The 24,934-nt window shown below is 41.0% G+C and overlaps 1 protein-coding gene across 8 annotated transcripts in view; it reads left to right on the plus strand.

Moving 5' to 3' along the window:
• The window catches only part of LOC126356058 (F-actin-uncapping protein LRRC16A), a 488,103-nt gene that overhangs the window by 275,929 nt on the left and 187,240 nt on the right, over positions 1–24,934 (plus strand). For all 8 annotated transcript variants that reach the window (XM_050006760.1, XM_050006755.1, XM_050006753.1 and 5 more), the window contains 4 exons: positions 12,414–12,601; positions 13,243–13,320; positions 14,636–14,817; positions 20,317–20,468. In XM_050006760.1, the coding sequence (XP_049862717.1) occupies positions 12,414–12,601; positions 13,243–13,320; positions 14,636–14,817; positions 20,317–20,468 (600 nt within the window). The remainder of the gene's footprint in view (positions 1–12,413; positions 12,602–13,242; positions 13,321–14,635; positions 14,818–20,316; positions 20,469–24,934) is intronic.

Genomic DNA, 24,934 nt, shown 5'->3' on the forward strand with positions numbered 1-24,934 from the left:
TATGCACATTCACAGTACACGTCATAGACATCTCATTCTTGATTGTAGTAAAATTAGGGACTACTGTACCAGTCAGCTCACATAATGTGTCTGGAGTTCAGTTGCTCAGGTGGTGTCATAGTCAGCTCACATGCTGTGTCTGGGGTTCAGTTGCTCAGGTGGTGTCATAGTCAGCTCACATGCTGTGTCTGGGGTTCAGTTGCTCAGGTGGTGTCATTGATCAGCGGAGTAGATGTTTGCAGCCTCGTTTTCTCAGGAGGAGGCATGGCAAGATTCTCACATGACTGTAGGAAGCTCTTCCCAGATCTCCGCCATCGAGGAAGAGAGGTATACCCGTGCAACGGTTGGCCACTGCTCTGCTTCATTTTAAACCTCTGCTTATCGGCAGCCACTTCACTGCATACAGATGGTGGCATTGTTCCAGCTAGGTAATAAAAGTTTATATGAAATAGTAGGCTTGAGGCAGTCCTTAATCAGCCCGCAGGCTTCTCTGAGTAAATGTTCTATTCCTTGGTCTTGTATAGAATGCTCTGGACTGTGCCGAAAAGGCACATTCTACTGTGCCAGTGCAGCTGCACTGGTTTTTGGAGGGTATGAGCCCCATTTTGATCCTGCCACTTTACAAAGCCGATTGTTTCATGTGGAGTTTTTCATTTTGATGTTCTTACAATGTTTTCTAACGTAACTTTGGAATGTGACAGAGCAGTAATCAGGATCCTGGCAATACTATATGTAGCTCACGATGAGCATCTCTGTTCTGTAGACGGAATATGCAAACTTGTGTGCTAGAAGGGTTTGGTCTTAAATGGTTCCAATTATAGCATACTGATGGATTTCTTGGGGTTTTTGTCAGATTTCCGTATCCACTGTCAAAGCTGTTGTTTTGTGCAGCAAGGGCTATTTCATACAAACAAAGGAAGCTTCATGTACTAATCCAATGGCTAGTCATTGAAGTAGATATTGGAGAGGTGATTTTGCAGAAGAGTGCTGGTGAATTCAGTGACATGGAGGCCATTGAGAAAGTTGTACAATCAGACATGCATTAACTATGATTGACAGTATCACATGCTGTTGTCAAATCTGTGCAAGCCATACCAGCAATACGATGAGTTTCAAACTCACCTTACGTGAACGGTGTAATATTCAAGAGTTACCTTGTACAACTTTTTTTTGGCTGAAGCCCTAATTGCTCATTTATAAGTAGAGGATGAATTATTGATAGATTTCTATTAGGTATCATGTATTTTATCAGTTTGTAGATGTGGCTTGTAAAGGCTAACTGAGCTAAGGTTCTCATGATCATTTGCTTCATTGCCTGGTTTATGCTTCCTTGCCTCCTTTGAGAAGAAGTATTACTTCCCCCCCCCCCCCTCCCCTCCCCTCCCCTCCCCTCCCCTCAATACCTTTGTTGTTTGATGGCTGCTCATGCAATTTTTGAAGAGCTGAAGGATCCATTCTCTTCCTGATGGGCCAAAAGTTCAAAGTTCAGGTGGCATCTTAGCTGGCTTTCAGGTGGTTACCTTCAGTGCATTCTTGCATTGCTGTGGCCATTCAAATTGTTGTGCTCATATCCCTGAGGCAGTAAATGTCAACAATCACAGTTTTTGTACGCAGGCCCTAAAAGTTACTTGGAACTTTGACACAGGGAATCAGCACTCGATGGTTTGTAAATTGATGTGATTCTGCAGCCTTTCATTTACTAAGTGTTTCCCCCTCAGTGAAGTTTGTTGATAAGAACTCTAAATTACGAAAGGAGAATATGGCACTTTCATGTTTTTGATAGGGTCTTTCAGTAACCATTCACATTCAATCATTTATATGTCTCTGAATGTCAAGAGTCTCATGCACGTGTAACATAGGACATGGCCTAATTAAAGCTTTCATATTTACTGTTGGAAACACGTTATAGCACAGATACATACTGTGAAATACTCACTAAAATTTTGAAGTTTTTAGTTATTTTATTGCAAATGCTGTCTGTTTCCACCACCACCAGCAGCTGCTGCATCATAAATCACATGTAGATAATAATTAATACATCATTAACTTTATGTAACATTTCTTCATTGATTGAAGTTACTACAGCTCTTACCATGTTCTACAACTCATCTGTGTCACAAAGTAACGGACAAATGATATCCTTAGGAGAAAAAGTTGCACGGTTATGCCTGGAGATGTTTTAGGCTAAGAATATAGGGCAATTTCACAGGTTCCCGTGCACCCCTATCGAGCATTGAGGCAGCATGTCATTGAGAATTCAGGTACAGTGTTGTATGATGGAACTCCATACTATTGGAAAATGGAGTCATTAGACTCGTCCTCAGGTTGTCAGAAAAGCCAAGTCTGTAACATTCAAAGATTGTTCATTCCAGTCGCTGTGTTTTGTTAAACAAAAAAGGTCCCATAAACTTTTTAACAGGAAATGGCACAAAACATTTTCACTTTAGGCAAGTATGTTTCATGCTAAACAATTACATAAGGACTCTGAGGGTTCCATACACACACATTCTGTCTGTTCACTGTACTGAAAACTTCAAAAGGTATTTTTATCATCAAAAACAAACTGTGAGAAGAATCTATCATCTTCCACATCTTCAAGCAGAGCATTGCTAAAGCTGACACATTTCCTTGTATTAGCAGCCTAAAGAGTATGCACTAATTGCAGCCCTTATGGTTTAAACACCAAACATCCCTTTAACACGTGTCAGCCAGTAATGTGAGGAATTGCAGGTTTGCCGCTCATGCAGCGAGAAGACCGTTGTGGACCCCACACAACTATTTGCTGGAGTCATTCCACCACTTAATCAGAACTGCAAGGTACAAAGTCTCTAAGGTTAAACTTTTCTGTAATAGTTCTCACATGTGTTTCACACAAAATTCATGTTTAACCCAGCAAATCTAACAATTTCAGTAATATTTGCAGCTGTAATACTTCTCATGTCATTAATTTACTTACACTTTAAAATGAGGACAGAAAGAAATACATTGAGACATATACAGTTATGTAATACTGATGCAGCTGAAGTTTGGTATGGATAAGATAACAGTTGATACGCTCGGTTGAGCTATTCATAATTATGTATAATAGACATAATTATAACCAGATGATATAACAGTAATTTTACTAACTTAATAATAAATGGTGATTGCTCTCCTGTGACAATTTATTTTACAGGAGAATAGCAATTCACCTCATTCATAACACAAAGAGTTTTGTGCTTAATTTATCTCTTGCATCTAAACTAAAGAGAGTAGTGTCTGACAGAAGAATGTGGCATATCTGAGTTTATGATCGAGCAAAGTGGCACCATGGTTAGCAATGGATTGCATTTGGGAGGATGGTGGTTCAATTCCCTATCTGCTGACCCAGATTTAGTCATACATTGTAGGCCTTTGTGGCTGACAGCATCTTCAGTTAAAACTTCTGGGCTGAGAGGCCATGGTCTATGTATATAACTGCTTCCTAATGTTGCATCTCCAACTGCCTTAGTGGTAGTGGCCGTTTTACCTCCAAACATGTCTCCCACAGTTGGAGATGAAATCTTAGGAAGCAGTTCTATACATCAACTGTGGCCTCTCAGCCTGGAAGTTTTAACTGAAGAAGACATCTCGATTTAACTCTTCCACAATTTCCCCCACACAACCTGAAACAAATGTATGGCTGGTTCTGTAGTAATTGAATTTTGTTAAGGCTCCACCAGAGTGCGTATGCCTCAGGTTAGCTGGGGAATCAAGGAAAAACACAAGAATTTTTTCAGCCAGGAAAAACCCAAGATTTTTTCATTATTTTAGTTTTCAGTTAAATTTTTGTAACTTTGACTGGTAAAATGGAAATGAGCATTTGGCGTCATTGGCTGGGAGGCCCCTTACAGGGCAGGTCTAGCCGCCTTGGTGCAGGTCTTATTGCAATCGACGCCACACTGGGTGACCTGCGCCCCGAATTGGGATGAAACGATGGTGAAGAGTCCCTGAGTGGAGAAAATCCCCGACCCAGCCGGAAATCGAATCCGGGCCCCTTAGGATGGCAATCTGTCACACTGACCATTCAACTGTCGGGTCGGACGACTTTGACTGGTAAGAACTTGGGACGGCCTTTTGCTGCACCACTGTCTTAGCAGTTTGGCCATCTGCTAAGGCAGCAAGTTTCACCCCTCATGCAGTACTTCCGTTCATGGCTGTTGATCTTGCCGTGTGACAGGACTGCTTTAATTTGGATAGCTGCACCAATACCACCACATAGCAGGGAGCTAAGGACTGTGGAAGGAAAACATCCCAGTCAGCATAATTCAGTGCCCACCTACCAATGGAGCATTTCATTGCCTTTAAAAGGTTCTGTGCCCAGGTTCACACCTTATAAAATGATGAGAGCAAGAATGCTGGGAATAGTACATTTCAGCCATTGTACACACATCCCTCTGTCACAGGTCTGGGTGAAGACCATATCCCTCTATGCATAGCAGTCCCCTGCTGTTGCACCTGGTATTTCCTGGAACAGTGTGGTACTCACTGACCTAGATGCTGTTGCTGAGCATTTTCCTCTGCATTATGCTAGAGCCTCTGCATTCGAGAACTATCAACCTATCTTCCATGTCCTCAAACAGCAGGTGGAACAAGTGCACTTGTCCGTCACTACATGTCACTTGGAGCCAAATAATGCTCTATTCTGTGGGTGGGAATTCTTCAGTGCTGTAGTCCTTTGGCCTGATACAGGCCCGGGGCCAGACCACATCCACAACTGAATGCTCAAACACCTGTCAGTGGATTACCAGTGTCATCTCCTTCAACTGCATCTTGAGTGAGGATGAGTGCCATTCTCAGTGGCAAGAAAGAATCATTGCCTTGGTTCTGAAAGTGGATAAGCAGTCTCTAGAGATGGACGGTTGTTGCCCAATTAATCTCACCAGTGTTCTCTGTAAGTTGCTTGAACACATGTCGAGCTGGCAGCTACATCGGCTCCTTGAGTCTTGTGACATTCTGGTTCCGTTCCAGGGTGGCTTTCCTCATGACCGTTCCACTGCTGATAACTTGGTTTGTCTGATGTCTGCCAACCGGACAGTTTCTGACATATACCATCACCTTATTACTGTCTTCCTCAACTTGCAAAAGGCTTTTGACATCACATGGTGACACCACATCCTCACTACCTTATGTGAGTGGGGTCTCTGGGGCCCACTTCAGATTTTGCCCAGAACTACATTCTTGGTTCAAGTTGATGCTTCCCACAGTACACTCTCCTCCCCCCCCCCCCCCCCCCCCCCTCTCTCCCTGCCTCTCTCCCTTCCATATGCAAGAGAATGGGGTTCAGTACAGCTCTGTATCAAGTGCTCCTCTGTTTTTGCTGGCCACCAATGGTCTAGCAGCAGCTGTGGGGTCTTCATATCACCTTCCTTGTATACCGATGATTTTTGCTTTTACTGTTTCTCCTCTAGTATGAGTGTTAATGAATGCTTACTGCAGGGAAAGGTGCAGTCTTGGACTCTTCTCACCCCTTGCTTTCTGTTTTCAGCTGCTAAGACTGACACAATCCTAATTTTTATCCTAATGACCAATTACTCAATGTGGTGGAGACTTATCACTTTTTGAGATTGGTCTTAAATGCCCATTGACATGGCTTCCACATCTTCGCTAACATAAGGAAAGGTGCTGGCTACACCTTAATACGCTTTGCTGCCTCAATAACACCAGTTGAGCGTGCAGACTGCACTATCTTTTTGCAGCATTACAAAACCCTCAGCGTTGCAGTCACTGGAGCCAATGGACCACTGTGGGGTCTGACTCATAACACAAGCCTTTCGAACTAGACCTGTGAACAGCCTACTCACAGAGGCTGGTCCCTCCACTACGGATCAGGCACCAACAACAGCAATTCAGTTATGCTGTACACATTCGTAGCTCCCATAAGCATCCAAACTAATGATGCTTCTAATCTGCAGCAACTCACTGAGCAGCTTTCAGGCAGTGGACCAGTGCTACCCTCGTCACCAATTAGTCATCACTATCGAGGATCTTTTATCTGATCTCCATCAAGCTGGACTGCTGGTCATCTTTGTTTAGGCCTCTGGTCATGTTTGGATCTCAGGGAATGAACATGCCTTGTTTGGCAAAGTGGGCTACCAGGATGCCGATTTTGGAAATGGGGGTCCCACAACTGGAATTCTGGTTGACTCTACACCATTAGTTGTTGGAGGTATGGAACCCAGAATGGCCTACCCTGGATTCCCCAAACAAACCGAGGGCAATAAAGGAGACCACGAAAATGTGTCAGTGTTCCTTTTGCACTTCTCACAGGCAGTCACCCATCCTTTGTCAGTTATACATTTGCCACACTCGACTGGAAGCACCTGACCTGGTTTTATGTTTTGCCCATGAATCATCTCTGTTAATGTGGGGCACTTTCGCCCCGTTGACCACCTGAGGGGTTGGAGGGTCTGCTCTGATACAGAAGAACCACGGCGGTGATTGCTCAGCAGTCCAGCCTGTCTCCTACCCTTCCCATCTCTTTATGCTTTTCCATTTACCATTTTTAATGTTCTATCTTGCCAAAAATTTTATCATCATGTCTGTGCTGCTCGTTTTCTTGGGGTAATGGATGGTGAGATGGTACTGGTGTGATGCAGAGGATATGTCTCCTACTGCATACTGTGCTCTGAGGACCTCCCAGCTGCAATCTGGGCAGACAAAACTCACCTACCTTACTCCCTCTCACTCCTCCCCTACTTCTCCTTGCTTTTATCTCTGTCTTACTGTATCTTCATTACAACTGGGCTTCCCAGGATTTGCCTTTTGTATCTTTCTTATGATAATTATTCCTGATTTAACACAAACGGGGTGAAGGGACTGATGACCTCGTGGTTTGGTTCCTTTAACTCTAAAAAGCCAGCCAAACCAAACTACTAAACCCACTGCACCTTGGGTAGTGGAGTTCTCATCTGTCTCAGATCCTGATGGCTACTTCCTTTTGTCAGGGCATCTTGTCTCGTCATAACCGCAGTTGTTTTGAGAAGATAAGCTGCCAGTTTTCCTCCCTGTCCTTTCCCAGCCCAACTTGTATTGACTACTGGTGAGTGGATGTTAGACCTTCTTTCCGAGTTTGCATAGCAGAGAGTGGTAGACATGGCTCTTCGTATGGCAAAGATTAATGAAGACACCATATTTTGAGATATTGTTCACTATTCTAGTGCAAGAGAAAGAGTAACCAGCTGTTTTGTGTAGCAAATTGACTAACTTAACTGAAAGTGGGACAACGTTTATCACACTGAGTTTGAACAGAAAATATCAACAACACTTTTGTATACATTTCTACTTTTCTTTCATTCTTATTTACAAATTGTTCAGAATTAAACTAGCCATTTCTTTTTTAATCTGCTCTAGGCAGAAAAATATAGCAACAGTTAACTTCCAAAATATATTGTAGTACATAAATTTGGCATTCTTATTTCTAGGAGTGTTCAGTTACAGTAACAAAAATTTTCTGATTATAGCTGCTACAGTCTATGTACCCCATAATTCATTTACATCATAATTTTCTTCCAAATAGATAACCATTTTTTGATACCAACATACCTACACTATTTCTCGACCATTTGCAAATTTTGTACACACCCAGTGATTAAATTATCATTACATGTTCCCATTGTCATCATCATCATCATCATCATCATCTCCTTTCAAGGATTTGATGTTACAGTCACCTGTTTGATTCTCTTCATCCAGTCACCTGTTACGAGGTCACCTAGTTCTCTTTTTCAAGTTGGGCAACAATTCATTATTTTTTTGGCAGTCTGTTTTCTGTTGTTGTGTCAACATGATCCTTCCATTTCATTCTATTCTATTTTATGGTATTCTGCCTGGTCATTAACTGAAAAGATAGTCAAATTAAATCTTATTTTTTTCATTCCATATTTTATCCATTATTACAGCCCATTACATATCTCAAAAAGTCATCCCTACTGCCTGTATAATTTTTTTTTATTGTCCATGGTTTAGAACCATATATAACCATAACTTTATAGAATTTCTGGATATTTCCGTTCTTGTTTTATTACCAAAGTTCTACTAGTCATTCTGAAGATAGCTTGAAAGCTGTTGAACTTTTTGTCAGTGTCTTTGTCGTAATTTACATTAATATCTTTTCCTATAAAATGGTTCTAAAATTTTCTCATTTGTGTGTGTGTGTGTTTCTTTTCTTTTTCTTTTTCTTTTTACCTGTCTGGATTCATTCCTTTGAACGCCATTATATTTTTATTAGTTGCAGATACAGTTAAATTGAAATACATTACATTTTGGCTGAGTGTGCAGACTGCTGTTTGTATATTATCTTCTATTTCCTGTATAGTTATTTGTTCATCAGTGTATAATAGAGTATTTAATGGTATACTAGATCATATTTTAATTTGTAACTGTATTTCATCATTCCACTTCATAACAAGGTCGTCACCATATAAATGAAATAAAGTGGGAGATGGATTATACTCTTGTCAAAGATCCTAGGTTATTAAAATTTCATCTGTCATTTTTAAACTTGAACATTCAACTATGTTCATATTTACATGTAGACTCTTTAAGAGGCAAACAAAGTGTCTAGGGAAATTTTTAGTTCTAATATTTTCCACAAAATGGCTGTTTTTCAGTAACAGCCGGTATGTCCGCCTTTGGTACAGATAACAGCAACAATGCGTTGTGGCAGGGGAAGCAATGAGGAAGACTTGGTAGGTTCCTGGAGGGAGCTGGTAACACATCTGCTGCCCACGCGTCACCTAATTCCCGTAAATTCTGGGGAGGGGGCCGATGAGCTCTGGCACCACCTTCAGTTACATAACAGATGTCTTTGATCGTGTTATCTCGAGAGTTGGGGGGGGGGGGGGGGGGGAGGAGGGGAGGGGGGAGCGTTAGCAAATCATTTGGCTTGAACAACTCCATCACACTCCTGGCCATGTGACATGGTGCACCATATTACTGAAAAATGCTATTGCTGTCGGGAAACACGCTCGTCATAAAGGGGTGTATGTTGTCTGCAATCAGTTTAGGATGCTCCTTGGCTGTCATATCCTCTTGAACAAGGTCCACTGGACCCATGGATGCTCACGTGAATGTTCCCCAGAGCATAAAGGAGCAACTGCCTGCTTGTCTCCATCTTGCAGTACAGGCATCAAGGAGCTGTGCCCTAGAAGACGACAGATGCGAGAAGGTGTTGGGATTCAGCAGACCGTTCAGTGCTCTGCCACTGCACCAACATCCAGTGCTGATGGTCGCATTCCCATTTCAGTTCTGGTTAACGATGTTGTGGTGTTCGTGTTGGTACATGAATGAGTTGTTGGCTGCGGAATCTTGTTGTTAGGTGTATCCGACATCTGTAGTGAGGGGTGGCTGTCCGACCCGATGACATCTGGACATGATTTAATGTAGGTCTTGCCACATGTTGAAGACACTCACCCAGCAATCCTTGAACACCTGATAAGTTGTGCAGTTTGTAAACTGCCTGTGCTGAGCCTCTGGGACATCACAGTCTGCCCTTAGTCGGACTCAGATTGATCACATGCCTTCCACATTGTACACACGGGTGGCATGCACACTGAAAACTACATGCACTGTGCATGTTTCTGACTAGCAGTCATTCCTTGCCAGATGATGCTGCTATGACTTGGACGGGTTTATGTCAATAGTTGGTCGGTGGTCATAATGTTCTGGCTGATCACTGTGTGTTACTGTTACATGTATGTACTTGAATCCTGATTGTTATTGTGCAATTATTGTGATTTGATTAAGATAACTATGTCTGTGTAGTTGAAGTAGTTGGGATGCTGCAGGTCATTGTTGATTACTTCTCATAATTATTGCATGTTAATAAGATAAACTTGTGACATGGCTTTATTTATAATACTGTTGTAAATATCTTACTCCATACAGCACATTCTAATTTGTAATGTTTAATGCATTATACATGCTTCGAGAAATCATGTGAGTGGGAATACATAGCTTTCACTTTTATATTATACTGATAAATGTGCTGTTTCTGTCTGGAAGCAAAAATAATGAAGGGCCTAATAGTTCTAAGATTATACCCAGATTCTCTCTACATGTTATTTGTGGTACAAGACCTTCATACCAATGATATTTATTGTCTGGTTTTAATTTCTGTAATGTTGTTATGATACGATGTATGTGTATAACACTGTGACTTAGGTGACATGGATTAATAAAGACAAGTTCTGCAATTTGTGTGTATCATGTTGAGTCTTTGCCAATGCAAACATAAATTTCTTATTTAAAAGCTAGTGGTGGCTTAGGAAGATAAAATTGATGGGGCAGAGAAGGTAGTCCAGCTCAAAATTCACCAGGAGGGCAGAAAGATAGGGATAAAAATAATGGGAAACTTGAGTGGACATGATTTATAAGCAACATGTTATCTTTAATAATGGTAATCGACATAACATCAGATAGCTGGACGTGGGTTTCTTTTTTAATAAACATCATGAAAAATGCAAGTGAGAGAAACGAGGCAAGGAAGAAAGCAAATATAAAAATAGGCAACAGTAAATCATCTCCAGAAAGACACACTTACTTGAAAATTGGAAAGCATTAGGGTAAGGCTAGGAGTTATATAAGTTGTTTTTGTATTGTGTTTTGGCTTGCACACTGAGATGACAATAGTCAATGGATGCCTCCTCATATCATGTCGGCCCTTCTTTTGCCCAGCATAATGCATCATGGAGTCAACAAGTTGTTGTAAGTCCGCTGCAGAAATAATGAGCCATGCTGCCTCTATAGCTGTCAGTAATTGTTAAATAGGTGTCCATAATTGTGAAGTGTTGCTGGTCCAAGATTTTGTGTATGAATTGACCTCACTACTATGTCCTATAAATGTTCAATGTGATTCATCTTGGACAATGTGGGTGGTCAAAACTTTTGTTCAAATTGTAAAGAATGTTCTGACATGGACCATTGTCATTCATAAAAATTCTGTCATCGTTGGGGAATGTGAAGTCCGTGAATGGCTGCAACTGGTTTCCAAGAAGTCAAACCATTTCCAGTCCATTCCACACCATTATGGACCACCAGCAGATTGCACAGTCCCTTGTTGATGACTTGTGTCCGTGGCTTCATGGAGTCTGCAGCACACTCGAACCCTATCATCAGCATTTAGCAGCTGAAATGGGGATTCATCTGACCAGGCCACAGTTTTCCTGTTATCTAGGGTCCAACTGATACGGTCCCGGGCCCAGGAGAGGCACTGCAGATAGTGTCGTGCTGTTAGCAAAGGCACTTGTATCTGTCACCTGGTGCCATAGCTAACTAATTCCAAATTTCGTAAATAAAATAGAAAGAAACTTCCACATGGGAAAAATATATTAAAAACAAAGATTCCAAGACTTACCAAGCGGGAAAGTGCCGGCAGACAGGCACAATGAACAAAACACACAAACACACACACAGAATTACTAGCTTTCGCAACCGATGGTTGCTTCTTCAGGAAGGAGAGGGAAAGACGAAAAGATGTGGGTTTTAAGGGAGAGGGTAAGGAGTCATTCCAATCCCGGGAGCGGAAAGACTTCCCTCCCCCCCCCCCCCCCCCCCTCCCCCCCTAAGGGAAGTCTTTCCGCTCCCGGGATTGGAATGACTCCTTACCCTCTCCCTTAAAACCCACATCTTTTCGTCTTTCCCTCTCCTTCCTGAAGAAGCAACCATCGGTTGCGAAAGCTAGTAATTTGTTTGTGTGTTTTGTTCATTGTGCCTGTCTGCCGGCGCTTTCCCACTTGGTAAGTCTTGGAATCTTTGTTTTTAATATATAATTCCAAATTCCACCGCACTTTCCTAACGGGTACTTCTGTCACATGTTTCACATTGATTTCTGCGGTTATTTCACACACTTTTGCTTGTCTATTAGCATTGACAACTCTACGCAAATGCTGCTGCTCTCTGTTGTTGACTGAAGGACGTCAGCTACTGCTTTCTTCATGGGGAGAGTTAATGCCTGAAATGTGGTGTTCTCATCACACTCTTGACACTGTGGATCTTGGAATATTGGATTCCGTAACAATTTCCGAAATGGAATGTCCCATGCACCTACCTCCAACTACCATTCTGCGTTCAGAGTCTGTTAACAGATGGTAGAGCAGTTTCCCGCAAAAGGCAAATGTCCCATGTTCTAGTCTGTCTGGCACACAGTTTTAATCTGCCAGTCTGTTAACTTATTTAATGTGGCCATAATCACTTCAGATAACTTTTCACATGAATCACCTGACAGCTCTGCCAAAGCATCGCCGTTTTATACCTGTGAACACAATACTACAATCACCATTATATGTGCTTACCGCTATTCCATGACTTTTGTCACATCAGTGTATTTGTTAATAACCATGTAACCTAAAAGTTAACAATCTAATTCATGTTACTTGACCTCTAATTGTGTGTAGGTGTTAATCAGCTGAGTAGCCCACTTGGGAAACTTCCAAAAGGCTTGGTTCATCTAAACCTTTCTCACTGTGGTTTGTCCTCAAAGGGTGTAAACCAGCTCGCACATGCACTGTCGGTCAATAAGCTGGTCCCAAGCACATTAAGCTACCTCAACCTCAGTGGGAACAATCTCAAGGAGGAAATAAATGTGAGTTGTACAAGAAAGACTATAAGTAATTTTCTGTTTTTATTAGTTTAAAATTCCATGTATTTGATGTTTACAATGAAGATATTTCTGGTCGTAGAGGAAATCAATAGCCTATATTAATATAAGCTCAAATGAAAGGGAAAAAGTGTTTTGTTCAGAAAAACACACACAGACAGACACACACACACACACACACACACACACACACACACACACACACACACACACACAGCCAGAGAAAGAAAGGGAGGAGGGAGTGGCCATTATTCTGTGTAGTCAGTCTTTTTTTGAGAAGCTGTTTTAGTAGCATGCATGAATTTGCAATTTCCACAAAACTTCCCATGGTCAATAAGATTAAATGTAGATTTGAAAGAGCTAAATTTTGAAATGGCAATAGATCCTAATTAAAACATATTACAGCAGATTGTACTAACTACTGAAGTTCTGGAACAGAATTCGGCATTTACACACTTACTTTGCATACTCTATGCTAGTCTCAACTATTTGTGTCATTTACACAATACTGAAACACCATATGAACTCTTTGTATTAATAATCAATAGAATCACTTAACAGTAATGAATTATACAACCATTTTTATTATTTTCTTTAACTTTCACATTAACTGTTATTTTTTTCAGAACCTTTGTAACTTCCTTGCACAGCCAAACAGTTTGACACACTTAGATCTTTCTGGAACTGATACGGTACTAGAGTCGGTAAGTAGTAAATTTGATTATTTAGTTTTGTATCATAAAAATATCATAATAAGCTTCACAGATATTAGTAAATTAGAAACAGCTTTCAGTTTGTAGATGTGGTATTTCCAGCAAAGCTCAATAGCAGTAACAATATCTGATGGTGACTTAACTTGAGCGGAGGTACATATTATGTTTCTTTGCATGTTGCTCTGATTCCTTTTTTTACAAAACTGCTTCTCAGAGAAATCATCACACCTGTCTTTAACATAGTAGAGTCCACATTTTATTCAGAATGTTGTAAATTATCCATTTGATGTTTTTTTTTTATTTTAGTGAAACGATTTGATGTAATTTATCTTCATGTACTAATTCGAGTAGTGCTTCTTTATCTTACAGAAAATGATAAAAACATGTTTCTCTTTACTGTCAAGTGAAATTGTTCCTGGACAGTAAAACCATAGTTGGGATTATAAGTAGAATCATTAAATGAACAGTTCTTTTACATTTTATTATGCTAAATGTCTTCTTACGAAATGCTTAATATATAATTTACATGAAAATGACATTTCCAGTAATTTATCTCTGATAAAACATGATTATTCCACTGACTTGAAATAAGTACATCTTGCCTGAAAGAAGTCATTGCCCTACATAGGCTGCTTTAATTTTGAAATACACACTTTATTTAATGCTTTTGCACTATTAGCTAATTATGTCATCTTGGGTATTTTCAAGTAACCTTCGTCACAGTGAAAAATTGTAGTTACTTATCATATCTCCCTCGAATTAGCTAATAGTGCAAAAACACAAAGTGAAGTGTTTACTTAAAAAATAAACACAATCTGTGTTGGTCAATGATTTCCATCAAGAAATTTTCAGCAGCAATGGACCCATATATACAAAAGACTATTAAATACAACTGTGTTGAAAAATTGTGCGTCTGGCATTAAAATATAAATGAATCGTAGGCTAAAATGTATGTGCGCCATGGAGTTGTTGCAAATATGTAATAATATTATTGGAGAGGTCAGGAGAGCAACCACATTTAGTTAACTGCGTGAATGTTCCATTGTTACTATAGTTTAAATGAAATTAGTAAGTGAAAGATGTAAACATTAAAGGAAAGCCATAGATTGAGAATATACAAGTATTTGTAATGTAAAGTCAACAGATTGAACTGTTTGTTCATGATCCTGTTCATTATGTTATCTGTATGGTTGCTAAATATTTAACACACAAATGTCTTATATATCCCATATTTAAGTACCAATGACATCTTTCAGTGTAAATTGTAAAAAGCTTTAAATCAAGAGGCTACTTTTTGCAATTTCAGATATTTGGAGCTCTCTTGAGAGGATGTGCAACTAACTTGGTACATTTAAATGTTTCCCGCAACATGTTCAGCACAAAGAAGACCAAAGAAGTTCCACCATCATTCAAACAGTTCTTCACAAGTACACTGAGCCTCAAATCTCTCAATATGTCATTTTGCAAACTGCCTCTGGAAGCTCTGAAGTAATTATTCAAAGTATTTTACGTTTATATGATTTTTATTAAAATTGTATAATTTTAAGTAATTTATGTGGTAAGACTTGATTTTCAAATATCCTTTGTAATTCCTGCCATTTTTGTGAAATAATGGCTAGATTTGTTTGGTACAAGAGTAGCTTCAACTTATGTGAAATTATTCACTGTTCTTGGCATATTTCTTGGGAAAATAGTGTCTTGTATATTACTGAAGTACAAAAACAGAAAATATAATGTAGATAAAATGAAAGTGTAATATCTATCAAGTTGTAAGAAATTTTGAAGTACTTTTTTATTTTATTTATTTATTTAGCACAGTTGTGTTGAAGTTCTGATGCTTTGTGTGTGTGTGTGTGTGTGTGTGTGTGTGTGTGTGAGTGTGTGTGTGTTTTTCCCTGTGGGCATGGTTGCTTCGTAAGGAAAACTAAGCTGTAGTAAGCAAAACTGTATTGTAAGTAATTATGTTGGATACCTACCTATCGTTTACTGAAAGCAGAGCATATGGTGCACAGTCCACAGAAACACAAATACTGGTCATACACTTATACTTGGCCCATCTGTGGTTGTTGATGACGCCTGACTTCGTGCTGCTCCAGGTTGTTTACACTGGTTGTCAGCCTTACGTACATAACGGTATTGTGTGCTGAAACTATAAGTAGCCATTGTAATAATATTGTAGATCTGTGTGCTTTGTGATTGTTAATATTATTTAAAGAAATAAACAAAGAAGCTGTATGTGGTCCTTTTAGTGACTCGTGTTAACTTTTGTGTTATTTCTGCAACACATTAATCCATTACATGTTGGTTTCCTTTATGAGCTATAAGCTGGCGCCTGTCCGCAGTGTGAAATAAAATTTAGAATACTGTCCTATTAATTTCCTGTGGCTTATGTGTATCTACACTACTGGCCATTACAATTGCTGCTCCACGAAGATGATGTGCTACAGACGTGAAATTTAACCGCCAGGAAGAAGATGCTGTGATATGCAAATGATTAGCTTTTCAAAGCATTCGCACAAGGTTGGCGCCAGTGGTGACACCTACTACGTGCTGACATGAGGAAAGTTTCCAACCGATTCCTTATACACAAACAGTAGTTGACTGGCGTTGCCTGGTGAAACGTTGCTGTCATGCCTCGTGTAAGGAGGAGAAATGCGTACCATCACGTTTCCGACTTTGATAAAGGTCGGATTGTAGCCTATTGCGATTGCGGTTTATTGTATCGCGACATTGCTGCTGGCGTTGGTCGAGATCCAGTGACTGTTAGCAGAATATGGAATCGGAGGGTTCAGGAGGGTAATACGGAACAGCTTCGGATCCCAACAGCTTCGGATCCCAACAGCTTCGTATCACTAGCAGTCGAGATGACAGGCATCTTATTCGCATGGCTGTAACTCATAGTGCAGATATGTCTCGATCCCTGAGTCAACATATGGGGACGTTTGCAAGACAACAACCATCTGCACGAACAGTTTGATGATGTTTGCAGCAGCATGGACCATCATCTCGGAGACCTTGGCTGCGGTTACCCTTGACACTGCATCACAGACAGGAGCACCTGCGATGGTGTACTCCACAACGAACCTGGTTGCACGAATGGCAAAACATCATTTTTTCGGATGAATCAAGGTTCTGTTTACAGCATCACAATGGTCACATCTGTGTTTGGCGAGATCACGGTGAATGCACATTGGAAGCGTGTATTCGTCATCGCAATACTGGTGTATCACCCGGTGTGATGGTATGGGGTGCCATTGGTTACACGTCTCGGTCACCTCTTGTTCACATTGACGGTACTTTGAACCGTGGACATTACATTTTAGATGTGTTACGACCCGTGGCTCTACCCTTCATTCGATCCCTGCGAAACACTATGTTTTAGCAGTATAATGCATGACCACATGTTGCAGGTCCTGTACAGGCCTTTCTGGATACAGAAAATGCTCGACTGCTGCCCTGGCCTGCACGTTCTCCAGATCTCTCACCAATTGAAAACATCTGCTCAATGGTGGCCGAGCAACAGGCTCGTCACAAGACGCCAGTCACTACTCTTGATGAACTGTGGTAGTGTTGAAGCTCCATGGGCAGCTGTACCTGTACACGCCATCAAAGCTCTGTTTGACTCAATGCCCAGGCGTATCAAGGCCGTTATTACGGCCAGAGGTGGTTGTTCTTAGTGCTGATTTCTCAGGATCTATGCACCCAAATTGTGTGAAAATGTAATCAGATGTCAGTTCTAGTATAATATACATTACGTCCAATGAATAGCCGTTTATTTTAATGGCCAGTAGTCCAGATCCAGTATTTGGAGGGACTGTCCTTTCTTTTAGCAGCTGTGTTTTTATTGTTTTATCAATGTTACAAAAAGAATAGGTTGTTGTACTCCACACACACACACACACACACACACACACACACACACACACACACACACACACACACAAAGAGCACAACCTGCACGAGTGGAAGGCAAACCTTCAAAACTTGTTAACAAAGGAGTGTATCCAGTTGCAAGAATTTAATAATTTTTGTGTAGGTGTGAAATGATGGTCAGAACCCTAATTCAGTGGTACTGAAAAGAGGAATACACTTAACAGTGTAACTGGAAGAAATTAGATAAGTATCTTATATTTTTTTCATAACATATATCTTCTGTTGTTCCTTACTTGGCAACAATGTTACTAGTAAAACAATTTGAGGAATGAAGCTAACAACTGAGGAAATACTTGAAATGCTGAGTTGTTAGTAGTCACGTAAACTAGACTTAGAACTTCAGAAGCTTTTGGACAAGTTATACTTCAGAGCTTGCGCCATGCCCCCTCCGCTCTGCCCCTCATCTCCTCCCCCCTCCCCCTACTCCCCACATGCACAGAGGGATTGTCCCACCTGACAGCACTGTGCTAGCATGCAGCTTAAGAGGACTGAAGGGATGTGTCAGGTGGAGTGGGCAACGGACGGTAGGAAGTGTGGAGTGGGAGAGAAGGAGGGATGGGGAAGGGCAGCTGATAGCTGTGAGGTCAGCAGGCGCATGGGACGGGAATGTAGAACTGGTGAGCTCAGCTGATTCTGGCTGCAGCAGCAGTTGTTGCACATAGTTACATATCTTTGTGTTTGGAAATGAGAAACCCCCTACCCCCCAGTGTTTTCTAACTATCTCAAAGTGGTATTCTACCACTTGCATAATGTCCTAGTCTGTCCTCATGCCACACCCAATCCCGACTCATTGTCATGTGGATCGTACTGCTGTGGAAGACCTTTTTACTGATACCTGTTCAATACTCAACCAGCACAGCCCACTCCAACCTCATTATGGGTTTATCTTATCCTGTTGGACATGTGGCTGCCTGTGAAACCAGTTGTGTCATATACCAGCTCTGTAATAATTTGTGCACAGCCTTTTACACGAGCATGACCATCAACAGGCTGTTATCTCAAATGATAGTCCACTGCCAAACTGTGGCTGGGAGCAGTGTTCACTGACTGGCTGTAGAACACACTGCTAAGCATGAGGTGGTGGATTTTCACAGTCTGTGATATTTGCATTTTTCCCCACACCACCAACTTCTCTGAATTACATATGTGAGAATTTTCCTACAACACATCCTGAAATCCGGAACTCCTCTCATTCTCAGTCTCCATGAATGCCTGTCTCACACCTGTCCCACGAACCTCACTTCACGCATCTGTTCTACACCCACACACTCTTGTCCATAGTATCATTATTCCCCCATTCTGTCTCCCCCTCTCAGTTGACTCCTGCAGGACATTGTGCACTGCGCACAGCTGTCCCTGCCTGCAGAAATAGTGAGCTGAGCTCACAGTGCCACATTCCCATCCCATCCCCCTGCTAACCTGCTGCCTCTCCCTCCCAGTCATCAGCATTTCAAGATCGACTTCCGGAAACATATATACTCGTACAGTCCTTAGGGTCCCAGGTATCACATCCCGTAGCGATTCACCCTAGTGGGGCCTTTGTTTGGAAGAAATGGATGAAAAAGAAAGCTTCGGAATTTCACACAAGAATCTATACTATTACAATATAATGCATATACTGTCAGCTGAAGTAATGCAGGGGCCAACACGTCTGCTTAGTGTGGAAAAAGTTGGGACACAAGATTATCAGTGGTAGGGTGACCCTGGCAGAAGCCGCCCTGACATGGAGCCAGTAGGCCGCATGACTCAAGGACCCTACCCAGCCATTGACACACCATATGTTCCAGCAGCTTACACAGAAAGATGGTGAGACTCATGGGCCAGTAGCTATCCACATCAAGCGGGTTTCAACCGGGTTTGAGTACCAGAATGATGGTGCTCTCGTGCCATGCCATTGCACCAGATCCACTTGAAGATAACAGGGAGATGTTGCTTGTAGTCAGATGAGAGATGTTTAATCACCTGACTGTGGATCCAACCTGACCCAGGAGCTGTGTCGGGGCAATGGGCAAGGGCACTAAGGAGCTCCCACTCTGTAAATGGGACGTTATAGGATTCACTGTGGCGTGTAGTGAACTAGAGCACTTTCCCTTCCAGCTGCCGTTTGAGGGTGCGAAAGGCTGGGGGGTAAGTCTCCGACACTGAGACTTGAGCATAGTGCTCATCAAAGTGCTCGGCAATCACGCCGCTCAACACGATGTTCTTCATCTCAATGACTGCTTCAAAGCAAAGCCTGTGCCATCTGGATCCTTCCCACCACCACCAGACTTCCTGAATTACGCAATTGGGAACTCTCCCTGCAATAATCCTACCTTCCCTTATCCATCCTGGTTGCAAACTACATTAGTCATTATCTTTACCCATCTAGTCCCTTTGCTGTTTCCATTCCAGCACTCTACAGCTCTCTATTCCACCAACACACCCAGGCTTTATAGATCTCTCCTTTTCTGCTACCCTCCCCCCTCCTCCTCTTCCCACTGTCTCCTCTGCCCTCTGCATAACCTTCCGACTGCACCTAGCTGCCACACTCTTCACCTCGTCCCTGCGCGCTCCCAGCAGCACTTTACCGTCCCCCACCCCTACCCTGCTATCCCTCCCCCTTTCTGCCCCAGCCACCTCATTACACCTACCCAGTTGGCTCTTCCACAGTGCCCTGCTACTCGCAGTCTGACGCCAGGGGTGTGTGTGTTGTCTAATTTTTAGAAAGGCCTTGTTGCCCGAAAGCTAATTGTGTTACAGTCTTTTTGTTGTGCCTTTCTGCGACTCAGCATCTTTGCTATATGGTAAGTGGCAACTATCCTTTGCATCATATTGTTATATTTAATGTTGTTATTTACTGTTGGTAGACAAACATCTAGAGCTATTGTATTGTTTAACATTTCCTATTGCAGGTAAATATAAAAGGAGATTATCGTGTGGAAGTATGTCTGTTTCTATCTGAGTGCAGAGTAAAATGATTGAGCTTAAATAGTTAGTTCATGTTCCAAGTACTGTTTGTTTAATTGTTGTTGTTAAGAACTACAGCACTCAGTGAACAGTTTGCTTTGGTGACAGGAACCTATTGCTTGGACTGGCATGCAATGAGTCTACAGTTGACCTGGAACTCGATCTGAGCTGCAACAACCTGGGTGCCCAAGGCGCCCACGTGTTAGAATCTTGCGTGCACGGTATCCGCTGCATCTCGAGTTTGGACATCAGTGAAAACAGTGAGCCGATATGTTAACAGTTTCTCTTTCTTTGTATAAAATTTGTACATTAATTTACTGTAACAACCATGTATGTCAAAGTTGGGAGATATTTCAGAGAAGAAGCGTTCTTATTTAAAAGGTCAGTCTGAATTTAAGAAAGAAAAATAATGTGTGTGTGTGTGTGTGTGTGTGTGTGTGTGTGTGTGTGTGTGTGTGTGTGTGTGTGTGTGAGAGAGAGAGAGAGAGAGAGAGAGAGAGAGAGAGAGAGAGAGAGATTTGGGGGGAGGGGGGTATGCAGCGGTCGGAATCAATGGATGTTGTTAAATATACAGATCTAAAATGAAATGAAAAGAGTGAGCTTCTGCTAGTTATATTTACTGCTGTCATGTTTTTGCATAATTTTTTCTGTGCTGTAGAAGAAAATCATATCTCATCTATAATTATTACAAAAATCTACAGCGTGGTTACTGAAGAGTCAGTTGTTGACAACATTGGCATTCCATTATATAGATATGTGTCAGTTATTTTCCTCTCATTGCAAACAGAAATTTCCACAGATATTTGTTATGGGTTTACAATGTTTGCTCATAACTGTAAGTGATACATGTGTTCACCAATCTTTTTCAGAATTAAATCCGAGTTTAGGACTGGACTTGAAAGAAGTGCACCATTAAAGACAAAGACAGTTTTGTTACCAAGATGGAATTTTAAAAAGTCTATGAGAGTTCCTTTATTGGCCTTGGGGGGCAACAACTGCTTCTTTTATTTGGTTACTGCTACACCACTGAAATTCAGTCTTATGTAGTAATGCAGACAAACACAACACAAAATATTGAATTTATTTAATAATGTTATATGGTTTTTAGTTTTCTAGTTTGGTTATCATATTCTTATTGTTGTTGTTGTTGTGGTCTTCAGTCCTGAGATTTGTTTGATGCAGCTCCCCCTGGCTACCGTATCCTGCACATACTTCTTCATCTCCCAGTACCTACTGCAACACACATCCTTATGAATCTGCTTAGTGTGTTCATCTCTTGGTCTCCCTCTACGATTTTTACCCTCCACGCTGCCCTCCAATGCTAAATTTGTGATCCCTTGATGCCTCAGAACATGTCCTACTAACCGGTCCCTTCTTTTTGTCAAGTTGTGCCACATGCTTCTCTTCTCCCCAATTCTATTCAATACTTCACCATTAGTTACGTGATCTACCAATCTAATCTTCAGCATTCTTCTGTTGCACCACATTTTGAAAGCTTCTATTCTCTCCTTGTCCAAACAATTTATCGTCCATGTTTCACTTCCATACATGACTACACTCCATACAAATACTTTCAGAAACGACTTCCTGACACTTAAATCTATACTCGATGTTAACAAATTTCTCTTCTTCAGGAGCGCTTTCCTTGCCATTGCCAGCCTACATTTTATATCTTCTCTACTTCGACCATCATCAGTTATTTTGCTCCCCAAATAGCAAAACTACTTTACTACTTTAAGTGTCTCGTTTCCTAATCTAATTCCCTCAGCATCACCCAACTTAATTCGACTACATTCCATTATCCTCGTTTTACTTTTGTTGATGTTCATCTTATATCCTTCTTTCAAGACACTGTCCATTCCGTTCAACTGCTCCTTTTCTGTCTCTGACAGAATTACAGTGTCATCAGCGAACCTCAGTTTTTATTTCTTCTCAATGGATGTTAATACCTACTTCAAATTATTCTTTTGTTTCCCTTACTGCTTGCTCAATATACAGATTGAATAACATCGGGGAGAAGCTACAACCTTGTCTCACTCCCTTCCCAACCACTGCTTCCCTTTCGCTCCATGTATTTTACCCCTGCCACCTTTAGAATTTGAAAGAGAGTATTCCAGTCAACATTGTCAAAAGCTTTCACTAAGTCTGCAAATGCTAGAAACGTGGGTTTGCCTTTCCTTGATCTTTCTTCTAAGATAAGTCGTAAGGTCAGTATTCCTATGGAATCCAAACTGATCTTCCCCGAGGTCTGCTTCTACCAGTTTTTCCCATTTGTCTGTAAATAATTCGTGTTAGTATTTTGCGGCCGTGGCTTATTAAACTGATAGTTCAGTAATTTTCACATCTGTCAACACTTGCTTTCGTTGGGATTGGAATTATTATATTCTTCTTGAAGTTTGAGGGTATTTCACCTGTCTCAAACAACTTGCTCACCAGATGGTAAGGCCATCAGTAGTTCTAATGGAATGTTGTCTACTCCCGGGGCCTTGTTTCGACTCAGGTCTTTCAGTACTCTGTCAAACTCTTCACGCAGTATCATATCTCCCATTTCATCTTCATCTACATCCTCTTCCATTTCCATAATATTGTCCTCAAGTACATCGCCCTTGTGTAGACCCTCTATATACTCCTTCCACCTTTCTGCTTTTCTCCTCTTTGCTTAGAACTGGGTTTCCATCTGAGCTCTTGATATTCATACAAGTGTTTCTCTTTTCTCCAAAGGTCTCTTTAATTTTCCTGTAGGCAGTATCTATCTTACCCCTAGTGAGAAAACCCACTACATTATTACATTTGTCCTCTAGCCATCCCTGCTTAGCCATTTTGCACTTCCTGTCGATCTCATTTTTGAGACATCTGTATTCCTTTTTGCTTGCTTCATTTACTGCATTTTTATATTTTCTCCTTTCATCAATTAAATTCAATATTACTTCTGTTACCCAAGGATTTCTACTAGCCCTCGTCTTGTTACCTACTTGATCCTGTGCTGCCTTCACTACTTCATCCCTCAAAGCTACCCATTCTTCTTCTACTGTATTTCTTTCCCCCATTTCTGTCAATTGTTCCTTTATGCTCTCCCTGAAACTCTGTACAACCTCTGGTTCTTTCAGTTTATCCAGGTCCCATCTCCTTAAATTCCCACCTTTTTTGCAGTTTCTTCAGTTTTAATCTACAGTTCATAATCAATAGATTGTGGTCAGAGTCCACATCTGCCCCTGGAAATGTCTTTCAATATAAAACCTGGTTCCTAAATCTCTGTCTTACCATTATATAATCTATCTGATACCTTCTAGTATCTCCAGGTTTCTTCCATGTATACAACCTTCTTTCATGATTCTTGAACCAAGTGTTACCTATGATTATGATGTGCTCTGTGCAAAATTCTACCAGGTGGCTTCCTCTTTTATTTCTTTGCTCCAGTCCATAGTCACCTACTATGTTTCCTTCTCTCCCTTTTCCCACTACCGAATTCCAGTCACCCATGACTATTAAATTCTCCTCTCCCTTCACTATCTGAATAATTTCTTTTATTTGATCATACATTTCTTCAATTTCTTCGTCATCTGCAGAGCTAGTTGGCATATAAACTTGTACTACTGTAGTAGGCGTGGGCTTTGTGTCTATCTTGGCCACAATAATGTGTTCACTATGCTGTTTGTAGTAGCTTACCCGCACTCCTATTTTTGTATTCATTATTAAACCTTCTCCTGCATTACCCCTATTTGATTTTGTGTTTATAACCCTGTATCCACCTGACCAAAAGTCTTGTTCCTCCTGCCACCGAACTTCAATAATTCCCACTATATCTAACGTTAAGCTATCCATTTCCCTTTCTAAATTTTGTAATCTACCTGCCCGGTTAAGGGATCTGACATTCCACACTTCGATCCGTAGAACGCCAGTTTTCTTTTTCCTGATAACGACATCCTCTTGAGTAGTCCCTGGCCGCTGATCCGAACGGGGGACTATTTTACCTCCGGAATATTTTACCCAAGAGGGCGCCATCATCATTTATCCATACAGTAAAGCTTCTTATTATGTAATGAAAATAAAGGGTGGTGACTAGTTATCACTGTATAAAAAGTACTGATTAAATAGTGTAATAGTGTTATACTATGTACAGTTCATTTTTAGTTCTCTTTCAAAACTTCATGCATGTTTGCAAGTACGTTGGCTGGGGTCTTGTAGGAATTACAGTATTGGTAGTGTTAATTGTTTGTGCTACACATGAAATCTACATTTTCACAACTGCTCTTTAATTCATAATTAAGTGCTTGGCATACCTTTAATTGAACCACTTCCACATTATTTCTCTACCATTGCACCCCCTGAACAGCGCATGGGAGAAACCAAACACTTAAATCTTTCTGCGAGAGTTCTGATTTTTTGTATTTTAGTGTGATGATCATTTCTGCATATGTAGACGGGTGTCAAAAAAACATTTTTATATCAGGATGAGAAAGTTGGGATTGTAATTTCATTAAGAGATCTCGCCACAATGAAAAGCGCATTCATTGTAATGATTGAAACACCAACATGTGTGTCATATCTGTGATACTTTGTCTCGTGTTTCATGATAATACAGAATGAGTTATCCTCCTTTGAACTTTCCTATGTTCTCCTTTTTCTTGTATGCTATAGATCCCATACTGTGCAGCAGTATTCCAGCAGAGGACAGACAAGTGTAGCGTAGGGGTAGTCTCTTTAGTAGACCTGTTGCCTCTTCAAA

The sequence above is a fragment of the Schistocerca gregaria genome, chromosome 3 (genome assembly GCF_023897955.1).
Source record: "Schistocerca gregaria isolate iqSchGreg1 chromosome 3, iqSchGreg1.2, whole genome shotgun sequence".
NCBI classification, from domain to species: domain Eukaryota; kingdom Metazoa; phylum Arthropoda; class Insecta; order Orthoptera; family Acrididae; genus Schistocerca; species Schistocerca gregaria.